Source organism: Peromyscus maniculatus, chromosome 21 (assembly GCF_049852395.1).
Source record: "Peromyscus maniculatus bairdii isolate BWxNUB_F1_BW_parent chromosome 21, HU_Pman_BW_mat_3.1, whole genome shotgun sequence".
Classification (NCBI taxonomy): domain Eukaryota; kingdom Metazoa; phylum Chordata; class Mammalia; order Rodentia; family Cricetidae; genus Peromyscus; species Peromyscus maniculatus.
Genome location: NC_134872.1, coordinates 57628618 through 57648965, shown reverse-complemented (window position 1 = coordinate 57648965; position 20348 = coordinate 57628618). Strand labels below are relative to the sequence as shown.

The 20348-nt window shown below is 47.7% G+C and overlaps 1 protein-coding gene across 1 annotated transcript; it reads left to right on the top strand.

The window, feature by feature from the left end:
* The first annotated feature begins 202 nt into the window (after nucleotides 1–202).
* On the top strand, nucleotides 203–18856 carry Mcm3 (minichromosome maintenance complex component 3). Its single transcript, XM_006991706.4, has 17 exons — nucleotides 203–491; nucleotides 2935–3047; nucleotides 3421–3629; nucleotides 4108–4238; nucleotides 6209–6447; nucleotides 6870–6978; nucleotides 7431–7584; nucleotides 7895–8026; nucleotides 8546–8754; nucleotides 10172–10346; nucleotides 10676–10802; nucleotides 11912–12062; nucleotides 14967–15107; nucleotides 16008–16111; nucleotides 16367–16446; nucleotides 16816–16885; nucleotides 18157–18856. The coding sequence occupies exons 1-17, from the start codon at nucleotides 414–416 to the stop codon at nucleotides 18353–18355; spliced, it is 2421 nt and encodes an 806-aa protein (XP_006991768.1). The 5' UTR covers nucleotides 203–413; the 3' UTR covers nucleotides 18356–18856.
* Nucleotides 18857–20348: the final 1492 nt, after the last annotated feature.

Here is a 20348-nt window from a genome sequence, read left to right as displayed (position 1 = left end):
GTAAATCCTAAATTGCCACCTGATCAAGGCCTACACTCAGAGATGCAGGAAAGACTACAACTCCCAGAATGCAGTGCTTCCTAATCTTCCTGTTGCTCAATGATTGGGGGCGGATCTTGAGCCTCTCCTCTGTCCCAATTGGACAGCCTTCCTATTAGGGCGGAGAAAGAGAGAGAGACGCCATTCTCCTCCAATCCAGGCAACCGAAGGGAAGGCCGGAATCAGAAGAATATGGCTATTGGACAGTCGCATACCGGACGTACGAGAGATCAGCCAATCGTAACGCGTCTCGGCTCCCTGCGTCCTCTACCGTAAACTTCCGTGGCGGGAAAACTTGGGAAGTTTTCGCGCCAGGGCGGAGTCACGCGGGTTTTTCGGCACGGTTTGGCGGCCGGCGATTTCGGGACAGCGGCATGGCGGGCACCGTAGTGCTGGACGACGTGGAGCTGCGGGAGGCGCAGAGAGACTACCTGGACTTCCTGGATGACGAGGTGAGGCTCGGGCGGCCGGTCCGGTGCTGGGGTCTCCGCTGGTGACCCGGCCCGGTGCTGGGGTCCCCGCTGGTGACCCGGCCCGGTGCTGGGGTCCCCGCTGGTGACCCGGCCCGGTGCTGGGGTCCCCGGGGGTGACCGGCCCGGCTGGTGGGGTCCCCGCTGGTGACCGGCCCGGCTGGTGGGGTCCCCGGGGGTGACCCGGCCCGGCAGCTCGGGTTTCCGCGGGTGACCCGGCCCGGCTGGTGGGGTCCCCGCTGGTGACCCGGCCCGGCTGGTGGGGTCCCCGGGGGTGACCCGGCCCGGCTGGTGGGGTCCCCGGGGGTGACCCGGCCAGGCTGGTGGGGTCCCCGGGGGTGACCCGGCCCGGCTGGTGGAGTCCCCGGGGGTGACCCGGTCCGGTGCTGGGGTCCCCGCGGTTAGCCTGGGTCCAGCCCCCGAGATCCCCGCGGAGGGTCAGGGCCACAGGTGTTTCTTTTCGCTCCGCAACTTTCTGATATCTTTTCCTTTTCCTCCTCCTCTTTCCGCTCTGCAACTTCCTGATATCTTCTTTTAATTCTTCTTTTTCTTTCTCCTCCTTCAAGTTTACCTCAAAGTTTAAAATTTTTTTTCATGTCTTAAATTAGTGTACGTTAATTATGCATATGGCTTTCACAAACAATGCATTTTGACCATATTCACCTCTCATCACTCCTTTCATTTTCCTGCCCCTGCCGATCCACTTCTACTTTAATTTTTTTTTTTTTGAGTCAATGAATTTTCCCGTGGGAATTTTTAATTTTTTTTTAATTTTTATGTGGTGGTGTAGATGGTTCCCAGGGCTATGTGCTCGCGCTCTTCCCCTGAGCTGCCTATTTTTCTTGAAACCTCTCTTGGTTACTCGCTAGAGTTTTCCTCAGAGCCATCTAGTTTGTCTGTAAATGCACGTGATGACCCCGCTTGCTCAAGGAGACAGGTGTAAACAAATGGTTAAGCCCGTCTTAACTCGAACTTAGATGGAAAGGAGGTGCTGCCCTGAGAGTGCACCGAGAGCTGCTGTAACTGGCTTGGTGCTCAGATTTTAGTTACTGACTTGCTTCCACCAATTTGGCCGCTTGCTTTATGTCAGATCAAAAGTATTTTGTGTGCAGGTAAAGTGGGGTTTCTGTGCAAACCCCCCCCCCCCCAAAGCTCTAGGATATTATTGAGCACTGAAAGTTTGTTGATCAGTGCAAAACAATTTGAATTTTAAGAGTACTTAATTTACATTTTCATGTATTTTTGAAGTCTACATCATGCCTTTGAAATAAGACTGCGGTCAGGCATGTTAACATCCATATTTTAAAATGAAATTTTCATATTAGCAAGGCTTTTTACTTATTGCCCTTTAAGAGTTAAGTCATTTAAACTCCTAATTAAAATATAAGCATATAGAAGAACTGTTGCTGATCATGGTAGCATGTGATAGGTGGGGAGAAAGGGCTGTCTGCAGCCATGTGCTTCCTGGGTACCGTTTGAGACATGTGAGTACCAATATGCTGGCATCCCCATGTGTAAGTGACATAATTGGTATTCAGTGTCAAGTCAGTGTAGACTTCAAGTAGCTCCCAAGTCCCCAATACCTTCATGTTGACGTCCTCTGATGTAAAATAGCACCCCACGGTCAGTAATCGCTTTACAAATGGGATGGCCAGTGGTCACTAATGCTCTGTTGATGTAGACCGTGGGTGTGTTTTCCTTGTCTGTAAAGGCCTAGATCTCATCCCAGGATGGGGGAAGCCTAGGGAAGACCATCCTACAGCTGAAAGACAGGAAGGAAGTATGTCACACCAGAGGATAAGAACTCAGAAATGACCACCCTACCTTCAAGTGTTGTGTCCTAAGTATCCCAGGTTGGAGACCCAGCTGCAGATCCCGTTGCTGAGCCTGTCTGTTCTCTGACTTCTGCCGCCTTCGCTACCTTCTAACACATCCCTGAATCCTGAGCTGGCTGTCCCTTAGATTCAGGCCAGTCTTACTCTCACTGAAGACCACTCGTCTACCAGTTTTTACAGCTCGTCACTGTGAACTCTGCCCGCTTGTTCTTCTTGTTGCTCTTGATAGAGTCTTATTCTGTAGCCTAGCTCTGAACTGAATGGTGATCCTCCTGCCTCAGATGCCTGAGTGCTGGAATTATAGGGTACCTCCAGTGCCCCACCTGAGTTCTAAACAAAACTTTTCCTCTTTGTGTCTCCTTCCTGGCAGCTTTGGAAATCCAAGCTTGCTATCAAGAACCTGCAGAAAAGGAACCCTGGGTATCCTAGATTCATAGTGACTTTATGATTCTTATAGTCTCCTAATAGGTTGTAGGTGAAACCTGAGACTAGTGAATGAGAGAAACTGGTGGTCACAGATTTCGAATTGAGCTGTTCTGAAACACTTTGAGTTATGTAGCTGTTTTTGATATGTCATGATTGCTCTGCAGGAAGACCAGGGAATTTACCAGAACAAAGTTCGGGAGCTGATCAGCGACAACCAGTACCGGCTGATTGTCAGTGTGAATGACCTGCGCAGGAAAAATGAGAAGAGGGCTAACCGGTGAGTGACGACAGGGTTTGGAGGGTGTACTCTGCGTTTGGGTGAGAAGGGCATCATCTTGCTTAGACGGGAACAGGCTTCCCTGAGAGAGACCTGGATTGCACGGCTGTCCTCTCAGCGAGAGGATGTGGTGGGCATTTTGCTCTCAGGTGCTCCTATCTTCTAACGTTTTGCTGAGTGTCATGTTTACATCTTTGATGAATTAAAGTCAACCTCAGTTCTGGTGTAGTTTACTGAGTCTTCTCTAGGGGCAGGACGAAGTAGAAATGGGGTTTTCTTTCACTGCTCTTAGTGACCTAAGAATGTTTCTTCTTGTCTTGAGGGTCGTTTTCCTGAACTCTGCCTAATGGTTCTTTGTCATGATCTTATGCAGCCTCCTGAACAATGCTTTTGAGGAGCTGGTTGCCTTCCAGCGGGCCTTGAAGGACTTCGTGGCCTCCATTGATGCAACCTATGCCAAACAGTACGAGGAGTTCTACATAGGCTTGGAGGGCAGCTTTGGCTCAAAGCACGTCTCTCCCCGCACCCTCACCTCTTGCTTCCTCAGCTGCATGGTCTGTGTGGAAGGCATTGTTACTAAATGTGAGTGGGTTGAAGGTGGGGCCAGGGTCCTGATGCAGTGGTCGGATGTAGATTTAGGAGGTCCTGAAACCCGAAGAGTTGTAGCAGGTCTGTGGAACTTGTAGTCTGAGAGAAGTGAAGCATTGGCGTTAAATCACAAAATGTGGAGGAACTTGGGGTCCACAGCAACTAGGGGGATTGGCAGTGGCCACCAGCAGTAGCAGAATGGTGAATTTCCAAAGCTGGAAGAAGAGTCCTGCTCTTCCAGACTTACGGCAACCTCGAGCTGTCCCTTAATTGACTCAGTGTTTCTTAAAATTTCACATGAATACACTGATATCCTGTGTATGAGTGTGAAGACGAATAAATGACAAGTGTTACTGAAACAGGTTAACCTAGGTGGAAGAATCCAGTGTCTAAAGTCCTGGCATGGGTTATATCCCTCCTGTGTCTGTCTTTGTGTCTTCCGGTGACTTTGTACACGCCTTTGCATTCCTAGGCTCTCTAGTTCGTCCCAAAGTCGTTCGCAGTGTTCACTACTGCCCTGCCACTAAAAAGACCATCGAGCGACGCTACTCTGATCTCACCACCCTGGTAGCTTTCCCGTCCAGTTCGGTTTATCCCACAAAGGTGAGGACATGAATCAGTTGGATATGAATCAGTCTTGGGGACTTGGAATCAAGGAATGCTGTTTTAATACTAGTAGTTGTATAATATCTAGAGTCATTGTTCTAAAAGTAAATAATGTAAGGTAAGGATAATTCTGACGAAAGGTTGGGTGCAAGATAGTTTAATATAGAAATTCCACCCTTTTTTAATACTAAAGTTAGGGATTCGAGAGTTGGCTTAGTGGGTAAGAGTTCTTGATCTGCAAGCATGAGGACCTGGGTTCAAATCTCTAGCACCCAAGCAAAAGACTGGGCATACCTCCGTGTGCCTGCTAACCCAGCCGTCTTTGGAGAGCAGAGACAGGTGGATCCCAAAAGCTTACCTGCTGGCCAGCTAGTCTAGCTGAAATGAAGAAGATACTGATGTCATACCTATCTCCACATGCATGAGTGTGTGCATCTACACGTGTGTGCACCACACTCACAGACTAAAATTTAGAACAGTTGGACTATAGAAAGCCGAAAAGGAGAAACATTGGGTGGCAGGTATTTTAACAGAGTTATAATCATAGTTATATAATATGCTTTCTAAAAGTAAAATGGAAAATGCTTCTGTTAGGTGATCCCATTGTATAATCTTCGCAGATACTCCAGTGGATTTAGGGAAAGACAGTAAAAGGCTTTCTTGATGGTGTTCAGTTCAGGGTGAGAAAAATGGAAGATAACTTTCTTAGTGAGACAAGAGATCGTTAATATTGATTACTTGGTGTCTATACTCATTTAGTCAAAGGATACCTCTTAGGACATTGTCCTTGTCTGTGACGTAGAAAATACTTGCTCTTAGAAGATGATAATTACATGAGATTGTAGCATGGTCCCTGGCACATAGTGAGCACTCAGTGAGTCCACAGTGGCTTGTGTGGTTTTAGGAAATTCACATGTAATGGGGCCACACCTTAATTTTTTTATGGAAGCTTAATATATTAACATATTATAATATTATATATTTGTAGTACATGTTAATAAGCTATGTATTATATATAGTTTTCATATGTATATGAGAACTCCTAAGAGTTTTTACAAGCCGAATATACTCACATAACCAGGATCTAAAGTGGGAACCAAACTTACAAGTGTGTAGAAGCCCCTATTGAAGGCTGTGCTATCTTAGTGTCTCTACATAGCCGTGGCTGTCCTGGAACTTTCTATGTAGACCAGGCTGGCCTTGAACTCTCAGAGAGCCACCCACCTCTGCCTTTGGAGTGCTGGGATTAAAGGTGTGTACCACCATGCCTTGCAATCCCGGTGGTTTTGTCCAGTGGTTCTCAACCTTCCTAATACTACAACCCTTTAATACAGTCAGTTCCTCATGTTGTGCTGACCTGCAACCATAAAATTATTTTTGTTGCTACTTCATAACTGCAATTTTGCAACTGCTGTATATTGTTTTTGGTTTTTCGAAACAGGGTTTCTCTGTAACTTTGCGCCTTTTTCCTGGAACTCGTGGTAGCCCAGGCTGGCCTGGAACTCACAGAGATCTGCCTGTCTCTGCCTCCCAAGTGCTGGGATTAAAGGCGTGTGCCACCACCTCCCGCCTGCTACTGCTGTATATTGTAATGTAAAATTATAATCTCTTGAATTCAAGGCCAGAGTGAGTTCAGGACAGCCAAGGATACACAGGAAAACCTTGTTTGGGGAAAAACAAAACTGTACCAAATTGTAATCACAGATTCAACATCAGTATGGGGAGTCAGGATTTTAATAAGGTGTTGGTATAGTCATGGTTCCATCAGTGAAAACTGAGCCTTTCGTTGGTTGATTTGTTACTAATTCAGGAATCAGGCTAGAAAGACTGTAAGAGATGTATATACTTTTATTAAGATTCTCGATGGTAAAGTTTCAACATTTCTGAAAGATACTTTTCCTCGTTAGATGAACACTACAGTTTTGAGACAATACTGAAATGACTTCTTCTGTGGCCTCTTTTTTTAGGATGAGGAGAACAACCCCTTGGAGACAGAGTACGGCCTGTCTGTCTACAAGGACCACCAGACCATCACCATCCAGGAGATGCCGGAGAAGGCCCCCGCTGGTCAGCTTCCCCGCTCTGTGGACGTCATTCTAGACGATGATCTGGTGGATAAAGTGAAACCTGGGGACAGAATACAGGTGGTGGGGACCTACCGCTGCCTTCCAGGGAAGAAGGGCGGCTACACCTCGGGAACCTTCAGGTAAAGGTCTCCTGGGGAACGTTTGGAGCCCTGGCAGTTTCTAGCCTAGCAGTACTTTGCTCCAGGCCGCCATATACAAGAGGGCACTAAGTGGTGGGTGGTGTGGACGGCCCGCCAGTGAGGTGCCGTGACTCTTGTACCTCTTCCTTCTCATATAGCACTGGGAATGTTGGCCATCCTAGGCCAAACGTGGAGTCACTGGTGGCACAAACAGCCTCATGACCAGCCTAGCCTAGGAGTCCCACCCCACCTCCTTTCTGTACACACTTGTTTGTTGGACATTGGCGCCCTCACTGGCTCCTGGCCCGAGAGCTCAGCTGAGTTCAGGAACCTCCCCTTCTCCCATTTTCTGGTGTAGTTTATAGACCAAGAACACCTAGTGCCGCTGGGGTTTCAGCGGGCTTCCTCTTCCTGTGCTGCAGGACCGTCCTGATTGCCTGCAACGTGAAGCAGATGAGCAAGGATGTGCAGCCTGCCTTCTCTGCTGACGACATAGCCAAGATCAAGAAGTTCAGCAAAACACGCTCCAAGGTCAGTTAGGAGTGGGGTGGCTTTGGTTTGAAAGTGTTGTGTCCTGTGTGTGGCCGTCTTTGGGCTGCACCTGGAGGAAGTTGGGATTTTTCCTGAAATGTGTTGTTAGCATCCAGTTTCATTCCAACTGGCAAGTTAAGGGTATTTTTGCCGTGTGATTGGTAACACTTGTTCCGTCTGCTGGGCCGCTCAGGTGAACCTAATGCAAATTAGAGTGTAGGAGTTACAGTATCATCGTACCACCGAGCCTTCCCTATAACTGGTCCTGTTCCCTGCGGAGACAGTCTCATGTAGCCCAGGGTGTCCCTGAACCCCCGATCCTGCTGCATGCACTACCATCTGGGTTTCCACCTTTTATTTTGAAGTGAAAGAGAGTTTATATTTTCTGTGGGCTTGATAAACCCCACTGGGTCTCACTAGGCTTTTTGCTCTGTTGGTTCTTCCTCCTTTAGGATGTCTTCGACCAGTTGGCCCGCTCACTGGCCCCTAGCATTCATGGGCACGATTATGTCAAGAAGGCAATCCTCTGTTTGCTCCTGGGAGGGGTGGAGCGAGAGCTGGAAAACGGCAGCCACATCCGTGGAGACATCAACATTCTCCTCATCGGTATGGTGCTGGGGGATGCCTTAGACAAGCTTTTACCTTGAGGAGTGGGTTGTAGGAACATGTGGATATAAAGTTGTACCTTCTACTGCTGATCATATTTCAGCTCCATCAAAGTGCAGAGGGCTAAAATGGGTGTTTTTAAAAATTATCCCTGGAATTCTTGATTTATTATACCTAGCCTGTATTCTGAGAATGGGAAAAGAAGGGACAGTATCAGATTACTGTGTGACTTGTGCCAGGCAGCGTGCTACAGGAGAATTTGGGTTGTGCGGGGCCTTGGCTGGAGACTCACCACTGCCCTGTCTTGTAGGTGACCCATCTGTTGCCAAGTCTCAGCTGCTGCGGTATGTGCTCTGCACGGCACCCAGGGCCATTCCCACCACCGGCCGGGGCTCGTCTGGAGTGGGTCTTACGGCTGCCGTCACTACAGACCAGGAAACAGGTAAGGGCGGGCGGCTTCTTGGCAGAGGCCTAGCATGAGTGTGACCGTGTTCTTCAAGCTGGCTGTAGACGCTGCTTAGGTTTAGAATATTTGAAAGGTTAATGGGGTGTGCTGTAAGACTGAATGCTCTGGCAAAATGGGTCAGTTAGTGAAGGCTTTAGGTCTCTGTTGCTAAAAATGTGTTCTAGAAGATGGTTTGGATGATGGCAAAGGGAAAAACAGCAATTTAGGAGGAAGGTAAAAATGAAATTGGGGGAAAGGTTGGAAGAGCAGGAAAGGAGCTTTGGCTGGCTGTCACTGAGGGTGATAAGGAAAGCGAGTCTAGATGTGGGAGGCTCCTGGGAGGGCTCAGCAAGACTGCAGGGTGGAACTGAGAAGTAACAACACTTCATGGTTTCCTATTAAAGCCTCTTTACTGTGTTCTCATGCACTGTGGTGATAAGTTGGAAAGAGACCCAGATCCTTCTCAGTCCTCTCCCTTAGCCCGTGGCATGTACTTTACTACCTCTTCTGTTCTAGGGGAGCGTCGCCTGGAAGCCGGTGCCATGGTCCTGGCTGACCGAGGAGTGGTTTGCATTGATGAGTTTGACAAGATGTCCGACATGGACCGCACAGCCATCCACGAGGTGATGGAGCAGGGTCGAGTGACTATTGCAAAGGCTGGCATCCACGCTCGCCTCAATGCCCGCTGCAGTGTTCTGGCAGCCGCCAATCCGGTCTATGGCAGGGTAAGCGGAATTAGGTCTGTAACCGCTAATCTGGAACTGATTTGGTTTTGCCTAATAACTGGGCTGAGAGGTTTATGGTAGGGGAATTATAAGTCAAAAACTTACCTCATCTTGTTAACTGTCCTTGAAATATAGCAGTTATTTGTCACAGTTCTATAGAACAGAGTTTGTGTATGTGTGTATGTGTGCGCGCGTGTGTAGGCCAGAGGTTAAGGTTGAGTGTATTCCTCTATCTTCCACTTGAGATAGGGTCCGTGAGTGGACCTGGATTTTGCTGTTTGGGCTGCTGGCTAGCCAAACAGTTGATGTTGGGAAACCATCAAGTCTGTAACTGGGCCATCCTGCTTCTCTAGTATTAGGAGACTTTGTGTGTGCAGAAAAGCACCACAACTCCTAAAGTGCTCTCAGATCTGAGCCCTGGACTCCGGGCAGTGTTGTGTTGAATCACGGCAGCACATGCAGTGAGAATGCACACGTGGGTTCCGAATAAGGCTTCATTGAAGTTGTGTGATGTAGCAGAAGCCAGCACTGTCAGACTCGTCACACTCTCTATATGGTTGTTTTTTGTGACTTGCCTGATGCTGCGTTTGCAATCCTTAGTTAAGGAAGCTGTGATATATGTGTTTGTTACTTATTTATTTATTTTGGTTTATCGGGACAGAGTCTCTGTAACCCTAGCTATCCTAGAACTTAGCTGAGTAGACCAGGCTGGCCTTGGACTCAGGAGGCAGAGGCAGACAGATCTGTGTGCATTCAAGGCTGTTCTTGGCTACATAGTAAGTTCTAGGATGGCCAGGGCTACACAGAAACTCTGTCTGAAAACAGAACAAAAATTTAGTATGCATGTGTATGTGTATTACGATCAATCCATGTGAGTCTATTAAATGGGTAACAGAATTTATTAAGATAGAAATTGAGGGAATACACTCATGAATACAGAATGGAGTAGACAGCTGAAGCTGTCCTCTGATCTGACTGGGAGCGAATCCACCTCGCAGGCAGGAGCAGGGAGAAGGACGCAGCGACTCTTCTCAACTCCTTATAAGAGGTCTTGTATAACAGCAGGAAGCACTGCCTCCTTTGGGCCATTTAGCCCAAGGTCATGGGCAGAGCAAATACCACTACATGTGTGTGCGGCTGTGCACGTGTGCGGCCTGCATATGAAGGTCAGAGGGCAGCTTGAAGGACTCATTTTTCTCTTACCATATTGATCCCCACTGATCCCTGAGCATTGAACCCAGAACCTCACACATGATAGACAAGGACTCTACCACTGAATTATACTCCAGTCCACATTTTTTGCCTTCCTGTTGTATTTTATGTGGCCCTAGCCTTACATTCTTACCCCCAGGATTGATTTGACCTTGATGTCCTTCCTACTGATGTTGCCTCTACTCGATTGTCTTGTGTTCTCCAGTATGATCAGTATAAGACTCCCATGGAGAACATTGGGCTTCAGGATTCGCTGCTGTCACGATTTGACCTGCTCTTCATCATGCTGGATCAGATGGATCCTGAACAGGATCGGGAAATCTCAGACCACGTCCTTAGGATGCACCAGTACAGAGCCCCGGGGGAGCAGGATGGTGATGGTGAGTACATGGAACAGCAGGAGTGGCCCTTTTCTTTGGGCCAGACCCAGGGCTGTTGCCATTCTGTATCTGGGTTAATGTTGCAGGTGCCCTCACCTCTCCGTCCTTCTCCTCTTACATTACTGCTCACCGGAGGTTGAATGTCTGTCCATTTTGGGTTCTGCTGTCTCTCTTAGCAGCGTTTTGGCTTCTTATGTGTGAGGTCCACGTGTCTGTTTCCTCCTGAGTTCTGGCTTTCTAAATCTTGGTCTTATCTCTGTGCTATAGAAGAGGCAAGTTCACTTGGCTTAAACTCCTTAATCTCCTGTGTCTCAACTTGTGTTTACCAGCCTTGCCCTTGGGTAGTTCAGTGGATATCCTAGCCACAGACGATCCTGACTTTGCCCCGGATGACCAGCAAGATACCCGGATTTATGAGAAGCATGACAACCTTCTACATGGGAGCAAGAAGAAAAAGTGAGCATCCCTTTTCTCTCTTAACAGAACTTGAGACTTTTGTCACATTAGATTTTCTTTTCGGGGTCGACAGGTAAACCATTTGTCCTCGCCAGTTGCCTTGCGTTTGTCTGGGCTTGATTTGATTCAACTGAGAGTCGGATGCTTTCCTAAAACAGAAAGTTTGACAGAGTTAGGCAGGGCGCACCCCTGTAGTCTTAGCACTCGAGGGGCTGAGGCAGGAGGATTCCTAGGAATTTGAAACTAGCCTGGACTACAGATAACCTGTCTCAAAAGTTTTTTTGGTTTTTTTTGTTGTTGTTGTTGTTTGTTTTTTTGACAATATGCCCAAATGCTAGTGGTGTGTGATCAGTCCTCTTAGGTGCCCTGTGGTTCTTCATGGTCGTTTTTGGTGACGGTTAGTAGGTAGAGTCAGTAGTCTTGGAGAGTGAATTTGAATAGAAGAGTCTGGTACCTCTGTTTGGCCATGCTCTAGAAAGAAGCATAATTGCACTGAATTTGAGTTGATGTTTTTTTTCTCTGATCCAGTATTCCCACCTACAAAATGTGGCTGGTGTCAGGTATGATCTCAGCACTCAGGAGGCAGAGGCTAGTGCATTTGTGTGAGTTCGTGTATTTGTGAGTTTGAGACCAGCCTGATCTACACATGAGTTACAGGCCAGCCAGTGATAGTGAGACCCTGTTTCCAAAAATGGGGGGCAAGGGGCTGGAGAGATGATGTAGCGGGTTAAGGGCAGTTCTGGAGGACCTGTGTTCACTTTCCAGCACCCACATGGCAGTTTATAATGGTCTGTAATTCCAGTTCTAGGGGATCCTCTTCTGGCCTCCATGGACACAGGCATGCACATTGTGTACAAACTCCCATACACATCAAAATAAATAAAATCTCAAAGAATAAAAAATAAGACCTGTAATACTAGAGTTTCTTCCCTCGACTACAGGAGTGACAGATAACCCCTGAGGTTAGGTAGAGGATATGTCCCTGTGAGAGGTAGTGGCGATGGTGGGTTCCAGGCTTCATCTCTGCTCTATGGTCCTTGCCTTCTTTGAGAGGTTAGACCATTGCCCAAGATGGGTTAGAAAAATGACACTCATTCTCTTGGATCCAGGGAGAAGATGGTGAGTGCAGCTTTCATGAAGAAATACATCCACGTGGCCAAAATCATTAAGCCCATCCTGACCCCAGAGTCAGCGGCCTACATTGCAGAAGAGTACTCGCGCCTGCGCAGCCAGGACAGCATGAGCTCAGACACTGCCCGGGTGAGTGCACAGGGAGCTGTGGTCCCAAAGGCCTCTGGGAACATGGGAGGTTTGGGGTTGTTTTTTTTTCATAATTTATTTTTATTTTATGTGCATTGGTGTTTTTCCTTTTGTCTGCATGTGTGTCTGTGAGGATGCCAGATCCCCTGGAACTGGAGTTAGAGACAGTTGTGAGCTGCCATATAGGTGCTGGGAATTGAACCTAGGTCCTCTGGAAGAGCAGCCAGTGCTCTTAACCACTGTGCCATCTCTCCAGATCCCAAAATACATTTCTATGTCTGTCTGTCTGCCTGTCTGTCTATCTATCTTTCTATCTACCTATCTTGGTTTTTTTGACACAGGGTTCTTCTGTGTATCTCTGGCTGTCCTAGAACTTGCTCTGTAGGTCAAGCTGGCCTCAAACTTGGAGATCCACTTGCCTCCACCTCCCAAGTACAGAGATTAGAGGTGTGTGCTACCACCAGCACCACCCTACTACATTTCTGTTCAGAACCTGGGTGATTTTAACTTGACTGTCCTTTCTGGTCTGAAGAACTTGGTTAACACACATTTAATTATCACTTTTCTGAAGGAAATGAAAACTTAAGACCTGACAGATAGTAAGAATCTCCCCCAGTGAACTATGAGTAGGTTCCAGGGAGTGACCTTGTTTCTGTTCTCACATACCTGAGAAAAGAACTGAGGGTTGAGACTTGAGAGGAGGAGGCAGAAAGCTAGATGGGAAGACCATATACTTACCATGTATCCAGTGTGGTACTTGGAAGAGAATGGATGTGAGGGCTCTTTTGAGTACAGATGTGAAGAGAAGAAGGTTTTGCTAATAAAAATCTCTAGAGGGCTATGAATGTCAGTGATGTTTGGGCAGACTTGGGCCAATAACTGGAAGTTGAGTGACCTTGATTTCTAGTGTGACTTAATAGAGCTGCCCTTGAATTTATCTGCATCTTCCAGGGACAGTATAGTTCATACGGGATTATAAGGAGAGCCCACAGTTCAAAGTGCTGCTTATATGACAGACAGACTTTGAGATCACCTAACACTCCCCTTACACTTGTTCTGTCCCTGGGTTCTGTTGGTCCTTTACTTCCCCTCTGCCTGTGATAGATCCATGCTCAGGACATCACTGCCTTGCAGTCTTAGAACAAGTTCTTACTCAGATCAAACCTGCTCTCCACATCTCTGCCCATGGATTCCCTAGGATTCTGTATCACTGGTTTCCATACTAATAGCTCCCTTTCTTAGCACCATTCTGCCCTGTACAGACTGTTCCGGTGTGTCCATGTTGAGGACTTGCTCACTGGAGCAAGACTTGAGTGAAATGCCATTGGAGATACAGTCCTGGTTGGTCCCTCAGTTAGGATGGTCTAGCTCTGTTAGTGCACATGGAGACTTCACTAGATTCTTAGGAATGTACTCTCTGGACTCATGGTGTTCCACATGAGCACATTCAAGCACCCGGAGATTTGATTAGGAAGATCGGTGTGGGTAGAAATTGGAAGTTAGAAGATCCAGAAGTAGAAAGGAGCTGCGTACGGCACTGAAAGTGTGTGTAAAGGGAGACAAGGAAGTGTGCTAGAGAGTGACTCTGCCTGGTCAGAGCTCTGCAGCTGGTTTGCAGCCTGGCACACATCCTTTCACTGTGCAGGCCACTCTCCTTACCCCAGTGAGAAGGCTGGGTAACAGCTGGGCCCAGGTGAAGTCCCTGAAACTTAAAGTCAGCACAGTGTGATTCATCAGCCCAAGGATCCTGTTCATGTAGTAGCAGCTGGAAAAGACACTGGCACCCTGTTGGGGTTGCAGCCTCCCTGGGAGCCACGTGGTAGGGATGGGTCAGGCTCCTCTTTCTGTAAGACTACACTCCTCACAGGAACCTGTCCTCAGCTCCACTTTCACACCTTATGTGGCCTTTGACACATTCAGCTTTTGGATTCCCACGTCCTTGTCTGTAAAGTACTTAGTTAAGAGGAGTGACTTACAGAGGGAGTACTCAGCTCCCGGTGCATTGTGGGCCTGAGTAAGGACTGGTTTTCCCCACTTCACTTTTGTGTGTCTCACCCTTCTCAGCAGTTGTGGGATGGCTAATTTCTTCCTCTCTCTCACCTTTCCTCTCTCCCTGAATACCCTCCCTTGGTTTCCTTGGCCCTTTTTCTTACCTTACTGAATTTCTAAAAATTCATTAGTTCTTGACCATTTCACACATGTATAATGTGTTCTGATTACTCCGCTCCTGTTTCACATCCTTGGCAGCCTCTCCTCTGCCCTACCAGTGTCTCACAGACTCAGGACTTTGCTCTCCATTTAGTTGAACCAGGATTATCTGTGTGACTAACCATCCATTGGCACTTGGTGGGGTCACAGTGGATAGACACATGAAAACAACGACTCCCCACCTCCTTGAATCTTCTGGTAACAAAGAGTTCAGCAGTGAGTAGGGCCTCCTGAGTCCCTCCCCATCTATGCCTTGCTGTCAATGACCTAGTCTTGTGTAGACTCAGTGCAGGCATCCGCAGATGCTATGACTTTGGGATCATAGTGTCTTGTGTCACGTCCAGAAGATGGCGTTTCCCAGCTCTATGGCCTGCCTTCCTGTTCCTTTATTCTTTTTACCCCCTTCCGCTTGTTCCCCGCACCTGACGGGGATGGTATAGATGTAGTTTGGGACCGAGCACTCAGCTGCCACTTACTCTCAGCATCTTGGGCAACTGTGAATCTTCGCCTTCTCCACTGCTCACTGGAGAGAAACTGCTAGGACTGAGTGAGGGTGACGTTAGTTGGGTACTGGTGACTGTCTGAACTTTCCATGGTGCCCATCTACAGAGACGCAGACCTGGGGCTTTCTGAGCGTTTCTGTGCAGAGGGAGACACGTTTCCTCAGAAGTCACTCCCTCACGTTTCCTTCCCTAGACGTCTCCAGTGACAGCGCGAACACTGGAGACGCTGATTCGACTGGCCACGGCCCACGCAAAGGCCCGGATGAGCAAGACTGTGGAACTGCAGGATGCAGAGGAAGCCGTGGAGCTGGTTCAGTATGCTTACTTCAAGAAGGTGAGCCAGAGGGGATGGAGGACCCCAGGAGAACGAGGCCCTCGAAATCAGCTGTGCAAAGGGCATTTGAACTCAGAGGCTGAAGCAGCAGACACAGGCCTGCACGGGGCTGCACCAGGTCCTCTGCGTGTATAATATAGCTTTCAGTTCGGCGTTTTCATGGGACTCCTTCCTGAGTGTGGGAGTGAGTGGGTCTCTGACTGTTGTGCCTTCTCCTGGACTCTTTCTTCTGTTGCTTTGCCTTGTCCAACTTCGACGTGATGGTTTATATTTGTTTTATTTTGTTAATGTTTTGTTGTTACCTCTTAGAGGCCTGTTCTTTTCTAATGAAAGACTGAAAGGGAGTGGATATGATGAGAGGAGAGGTGGGGAGGAATTGGGAGGAGTAGAGGGAGGGGAAACTAATCAGGATATATTGTGTGAAAAAAAGAATTTATTTTTAATAAAGGGCAAGAAATGAGAAAAAAACAAAAATAAGGTGAGCCTTGTGCCCCTTGCCTGCTGCTCATCTGAAGAACTGTAGCCCTTGAAGGTCTAGAGCTGGGGTTCCACCGTGCTTTTCCGGATTCTTTCTCTTCATGAAGTTGGGAGCTGTGTTGAATTTCAACTAAATACCTGATCTATAAAGAACTGATTGTCCTCCACTTAACCATAATGGTTTGGACACCTCCCCAAACATGCTTCTTTCTCAGTAAACATAGAGTACCTACTGTATGAAAGGCCTCCCTCCCAGCAAGGTGGCTAATAGGCTTTCCCTGCCTCTGGTCCTGGACTGTGGGCAGGGAGGATAGAGATAAGTCTTAGAAACTTGGAAATGGTTTCTACCGGTGATGCACAAGAGACTCAAGGTTCCTCACTCAGTTTTGGCACCAGTGACAAAGTCCTTTGGCTTGGTTCTAGGTTCTGGAGAAGGAGAAGAAACGTAAGAAGCCAAATGAGGATGAATCAGACCTGGAAGATGAAGAGGACAAGAGTCAGGAAGACCCCGAGCAGAAGCGGAAGAGGTATGGGGGCAAAGAGAAGTGGGAGACTCTGTGGGGGGCAGGGAGAGCACTGCTTGTTGGTGGGTTCCTCAGGGCCCTGTACGGTTTGCAGATGAAGATTGTTGGGCACAGGAGAAAGGGAGAGCAGCCTGTGTGCTGTTCGGTATGGCTTCCCGTTTGGTTTTGGCTGTACATTGTTCTGGGGTGCGTGTGGTCAGAGCCCCCAATGGAGCTCCCTGAAGCCTCTCGGTTTCTTGACTGCTATGGTTTCTTCAGGAGGAGGACGGATGCCACAGCAGATGGGGAGTCCTTTGACCCTTACGACTTCCGTGAAGCAGAGAAGGAAATGCCTCAAGGTGAGTGAGCATGTCCCCGTGACCCGACCAGTTGCAGTTGGTGCTGCCTTTCCAAATCATGAGCCCCTGGGACCAGGACCTTTGTCGCCCTTGTCACCTTGGGAAGCCACAGTGCACACTTAAGAAGGAAGCTTGGCTCACCGTTCATTCTATATAACCTTCGTCACGCCTGGTGGAAGCATCCGGGTAGTGCCTTGAGGGTCTCCCGCCTACTCAGTCCCCCTGTCCATGGGGATTTCCCTGTGTTACCCTGCCTGGCCCTGTAAGAACCATGGGAGACAGTGCTCTCAGGCTCGGCGAGGCGGGAAGGGGTCGCTTCTCCAGGGTTGGTGGAAATGGCTTCACCGTGTTGTCTCCCCACCCCTGAAGTGCACACTCCGAAGACCGACGATTCTCAGGAGTCCAAGGAATCGCAGCAAGTGGAGCTGAGCGAGTCCAGGTGAGTGCATCTGCTCATGTTTGGGAATTGCTGCTGCTGAGGGACCCGCTCACTTCCAGAGTGCCACCAGCCACCTCTGAGGAGCTGAGAGCTGGAACTCCAAGGGCTTTACAACGCCCCACACCGATTCTAATGCCAGGCTCACCCAGACAGTTGCAAGCCAGTGTCTGAATGCCTGTGACAGTTTTGCAGGTCCCTGCCAGTTTTCTTTGTGGGAATTTGAGTTGTTACTTTTAAATCAAGAGGAAGTAGCCTAATTTACTAAGGGCAAAATTTGAGTTGTATTTTTTTTTTAATTTCATAAATTGTGTCTACTTGATTTGAAATGGATTTTCACTAGGGTTTCAGAAAACACTTTTCCCCCCCTGAAATTTATCTTTACTGGACACCAAAGAAACTCCATAGCTAAGGTTAATTTAGAGATACAGAACACAATGCAGTCAAACATGGAAAATTATTTAGAGAAAAACACTAAGCTCATTGTGATTCCGGTCTCTAGAAGCAGTTACCGAACCCTGTGCTTTTCGAATCAACAATCAGCTAGATTTCCAGGAGGGGGCCGTGTATAGAGTCTTTGGTTTTTAAAACATCTGCTGTACAATGCAGACTGGCCTTGAACTCAGAGATCTCCGTTCCCTTGCATCCTGAGTGCTGGGATTAAAGGCATGGTGCCCCCTCACCCAGTTTGATGTATAGATTTTTTTTGTTTGTTTGGATTCGAGACAGGGTTTCTCTGTGTAACAGCTCTGGCTGTCCTGGAACTCACTTTGTAGACCAGGCTGACCTTGAACTCATAGAGAGCCGCCTGGCTCTGCCTCCCAAGTGCTGGGATTAAAGGTGTGCACCACCACCTCCCTGCTGAAATACAGATTCTTAAACAAGCTCTTGAACGGCATGAGGTGGCTCCATGTCCCTGCCATTCACGGTGAAACATTCTTAGGTTTGTCACATGGCACACACGGGGCATGGTAAGGTTCCTAGGCTCTGGTGGAGAGGTGTGGGCTTCCACAGCGACTGAGTAACCTGTCCCCAGACGCTGTGCCAACCGCTTTACTGTGCTGTGTCGAGGATTTCCGTCTTTCTGACAGCCTCCAGGCCTCACAGGCCCCTTCGTGCCTATTTAAGACATGGTCTCACCATGTGGTCTAGGCTGCTTGTGAGTTTGGAGGCTCCCCCCCCCCCCCCTCAGCTTCCTTATGCTGGTGTTATATATGTGCTGCATGCAGTGTGCCTGGCTCCTCCTTTGCTCATGTTTCTCCTGTCTTGGGCAGGTTGAAGGCTTTTAAGGCCGCCCTCTTGGACGTGTTCCGAGAAGCTCACGCGCAGTCTGTGGGCATGAACCAACTCACAGAATCCATCAATCGGGATAAAGAAGAGCCCTTCTCCTCAGAGGAGATCCAGGCTTCCCTGAGCCGGATGCAGGATGACAACCAGGTCATGGTGTCTGAGGGCATTGTCTTCCTTATCTGAGCGGGGCGTATCTGAAGTCGCTCCTGCCAAGGACTGCCCTGTCTCTGCCTTTGGCTGCCTTCTCCAGTGAACTGTTTGAATGATGGAAGTGGGGAACTGGGTGATGAGACTGTCAGGACCTGGTGGAAAGCTTTGAGAACGACAGCTACTGTGGCCAAGAGCTCTGAGGGAAGGCCTGGACTCTGTCAAAATGCCTGGGTCACACCCCTTCCAGTCCTCAACGTTGGAAAGGAAGTTATTCTGTGGCTTGTGTTCGGGGGGACATCTGTTTTCTGCTTATTGCTTGTGTTTTCAGTTCCTCCCCCACCTCTACCCCAAGCACTTTAGTCTAGGAAAAGCCTGAGGTCTGTTGTGCCAGAGCAGCGCAAGCAGATCACTAAGGTGGATTGGAGAAAGCTTTCTTTGCAGTTCAATTAGACTAATGTGTAATATGTATTGTTGACCTAAATATCCAAGACATGACATTGAGTAAATATGACTATTTTATACATGTGGACTTTATACTCTGTGTTTTAAAAATAATATTTATTTGTGTGTGTATGTGAAGGTTGGAGCTGGGACACTGGAGGTCAGTGGATGTCTTGTGGGAGTTGTTTCTCCATCTACCATGTGGATCCTGAGGATCCAACTCAGGTAGCAGGCCGCTTTACCTTCTGAGCTCTCTCTTAGGCCCAGGCCCACTTGGAAATTTTTTTTTCTTTTAACTCATTGCAAATAAAATCCCACACTGACTAGCCTGGTCTACAGAGCGAGTTCCAGGACAGCCAGGGCTATAAAGAGAAACTTGTCTTGAAAAATCAATATTTCCCCCACCCTGACCCGCAAGAAAAAAAAAATCCACATACTGAAATTAACCAGACCCAAAGATTATACAACTCAGTGAACTTCTGTACCTTCAGAGTAGCCATTGGAAAGGGAGACAGTGGAGTGTCAGACAAATTTTATGCTTTCACTGTTCAATTTATGTTTATGCACTTATTATCCACCACCCAAAAAGGGAACTGGATGACAGAACTAGAAAGACAAGGAGCTTTATGTCCTTCATAACTTGTATCCATTAGTTCTTCCTCATGCCCCTGTGTCCAGCCTTTTTTTTCTCTTGTCTGCATGTTACATTGTACCCACGTGCACATTGGCTAGGTTCCACATACAAGGGAGAACGTGTGTTGGTTTTTTTCTTTCTGAGATTGTGGCGTTGCTTAATATGCTCTGTATGTGTTCCTATACATTTTATGATTGCTTTTTCTTTTAGAGGTGAATACTTACCATTTTTTCTAGGTCTCAGATTTTCATTATATGTTCATCTGTTGGTAGACAACTGAATTAATTTCAGTTCTTTTCTACCGTGGGTAAAGTAGCAATAAATGTGGGGTAGAGGGTCTCTGGTAGGGTGTAGAGTTTTCTGGGGGGGGGGGGGGGGTGCCCAGGATGGAAAAGTTAGGGCCATATGGAGTTTTATTTTTTAGTTTTTTCAGAATTCTCCAAACTGATCTCCCCAGTGGCTGTATTAATTTACCGGTGCTTTTTATATGTATATTTCATTTCATTTGCAGGACTAGCCTCTGCATTTACATCAAGTCTCCACAAGGTGGCAGCAGCCTGCTGTGATCTCTTTGGGGATTTTATTTCTGTCCTGTAGTTTTCTGTGGTAAACTATTTGTCAGCTAAAACTGCTAACAGATTGTTCACACCAGGCCCTGCTGATTTGGAAAAGCTAAATACACAGCGGTTGCTGAAAGTTCAGGGACATGGACTCTGGCTTAGTGACTCAACAAAGGTCCCTCTTGAAGGACTGATAATTTATGTCAGAAACCCTTAACATAGTTCTTGTCTGTTGCAGTTACTTGGCATTGAGACATTTTGTTTATATATATATATATAGTGTGTTTGTACAGAAGTTGGCAGGGCCAGCACAAATTTCTCTGTGTGTATTGAGTAGCTTTCAAAGAACTTAAGTTGACTTAAATAAGAGTGTCACAGACCTGAGCTGTGT

Coding starts and splice junctions, on each gene's coding strand:
- Mcm3 (XM_006991706.4), top strand. CDS start 414: ATGGCGGGCACCGTAGTGCTGGACGACGTGGAGCTGCGGGAGGCGCAG. Junction 3,630..4,107: donor GGAAGGCATTGTTACTAAAT/GTGAGTGGGTTG, acceptor TTGCATTCCTAG/GCTCTCTAGTTCGTCCCAAA. Junction 16,886..18,156: donor GTGGAGCTGAGCGAGTCCAG/GTGAGTGCATCT, acceptor TGTCTTGGGCAG/GTTGAAGGCTTTTAAGGCCG.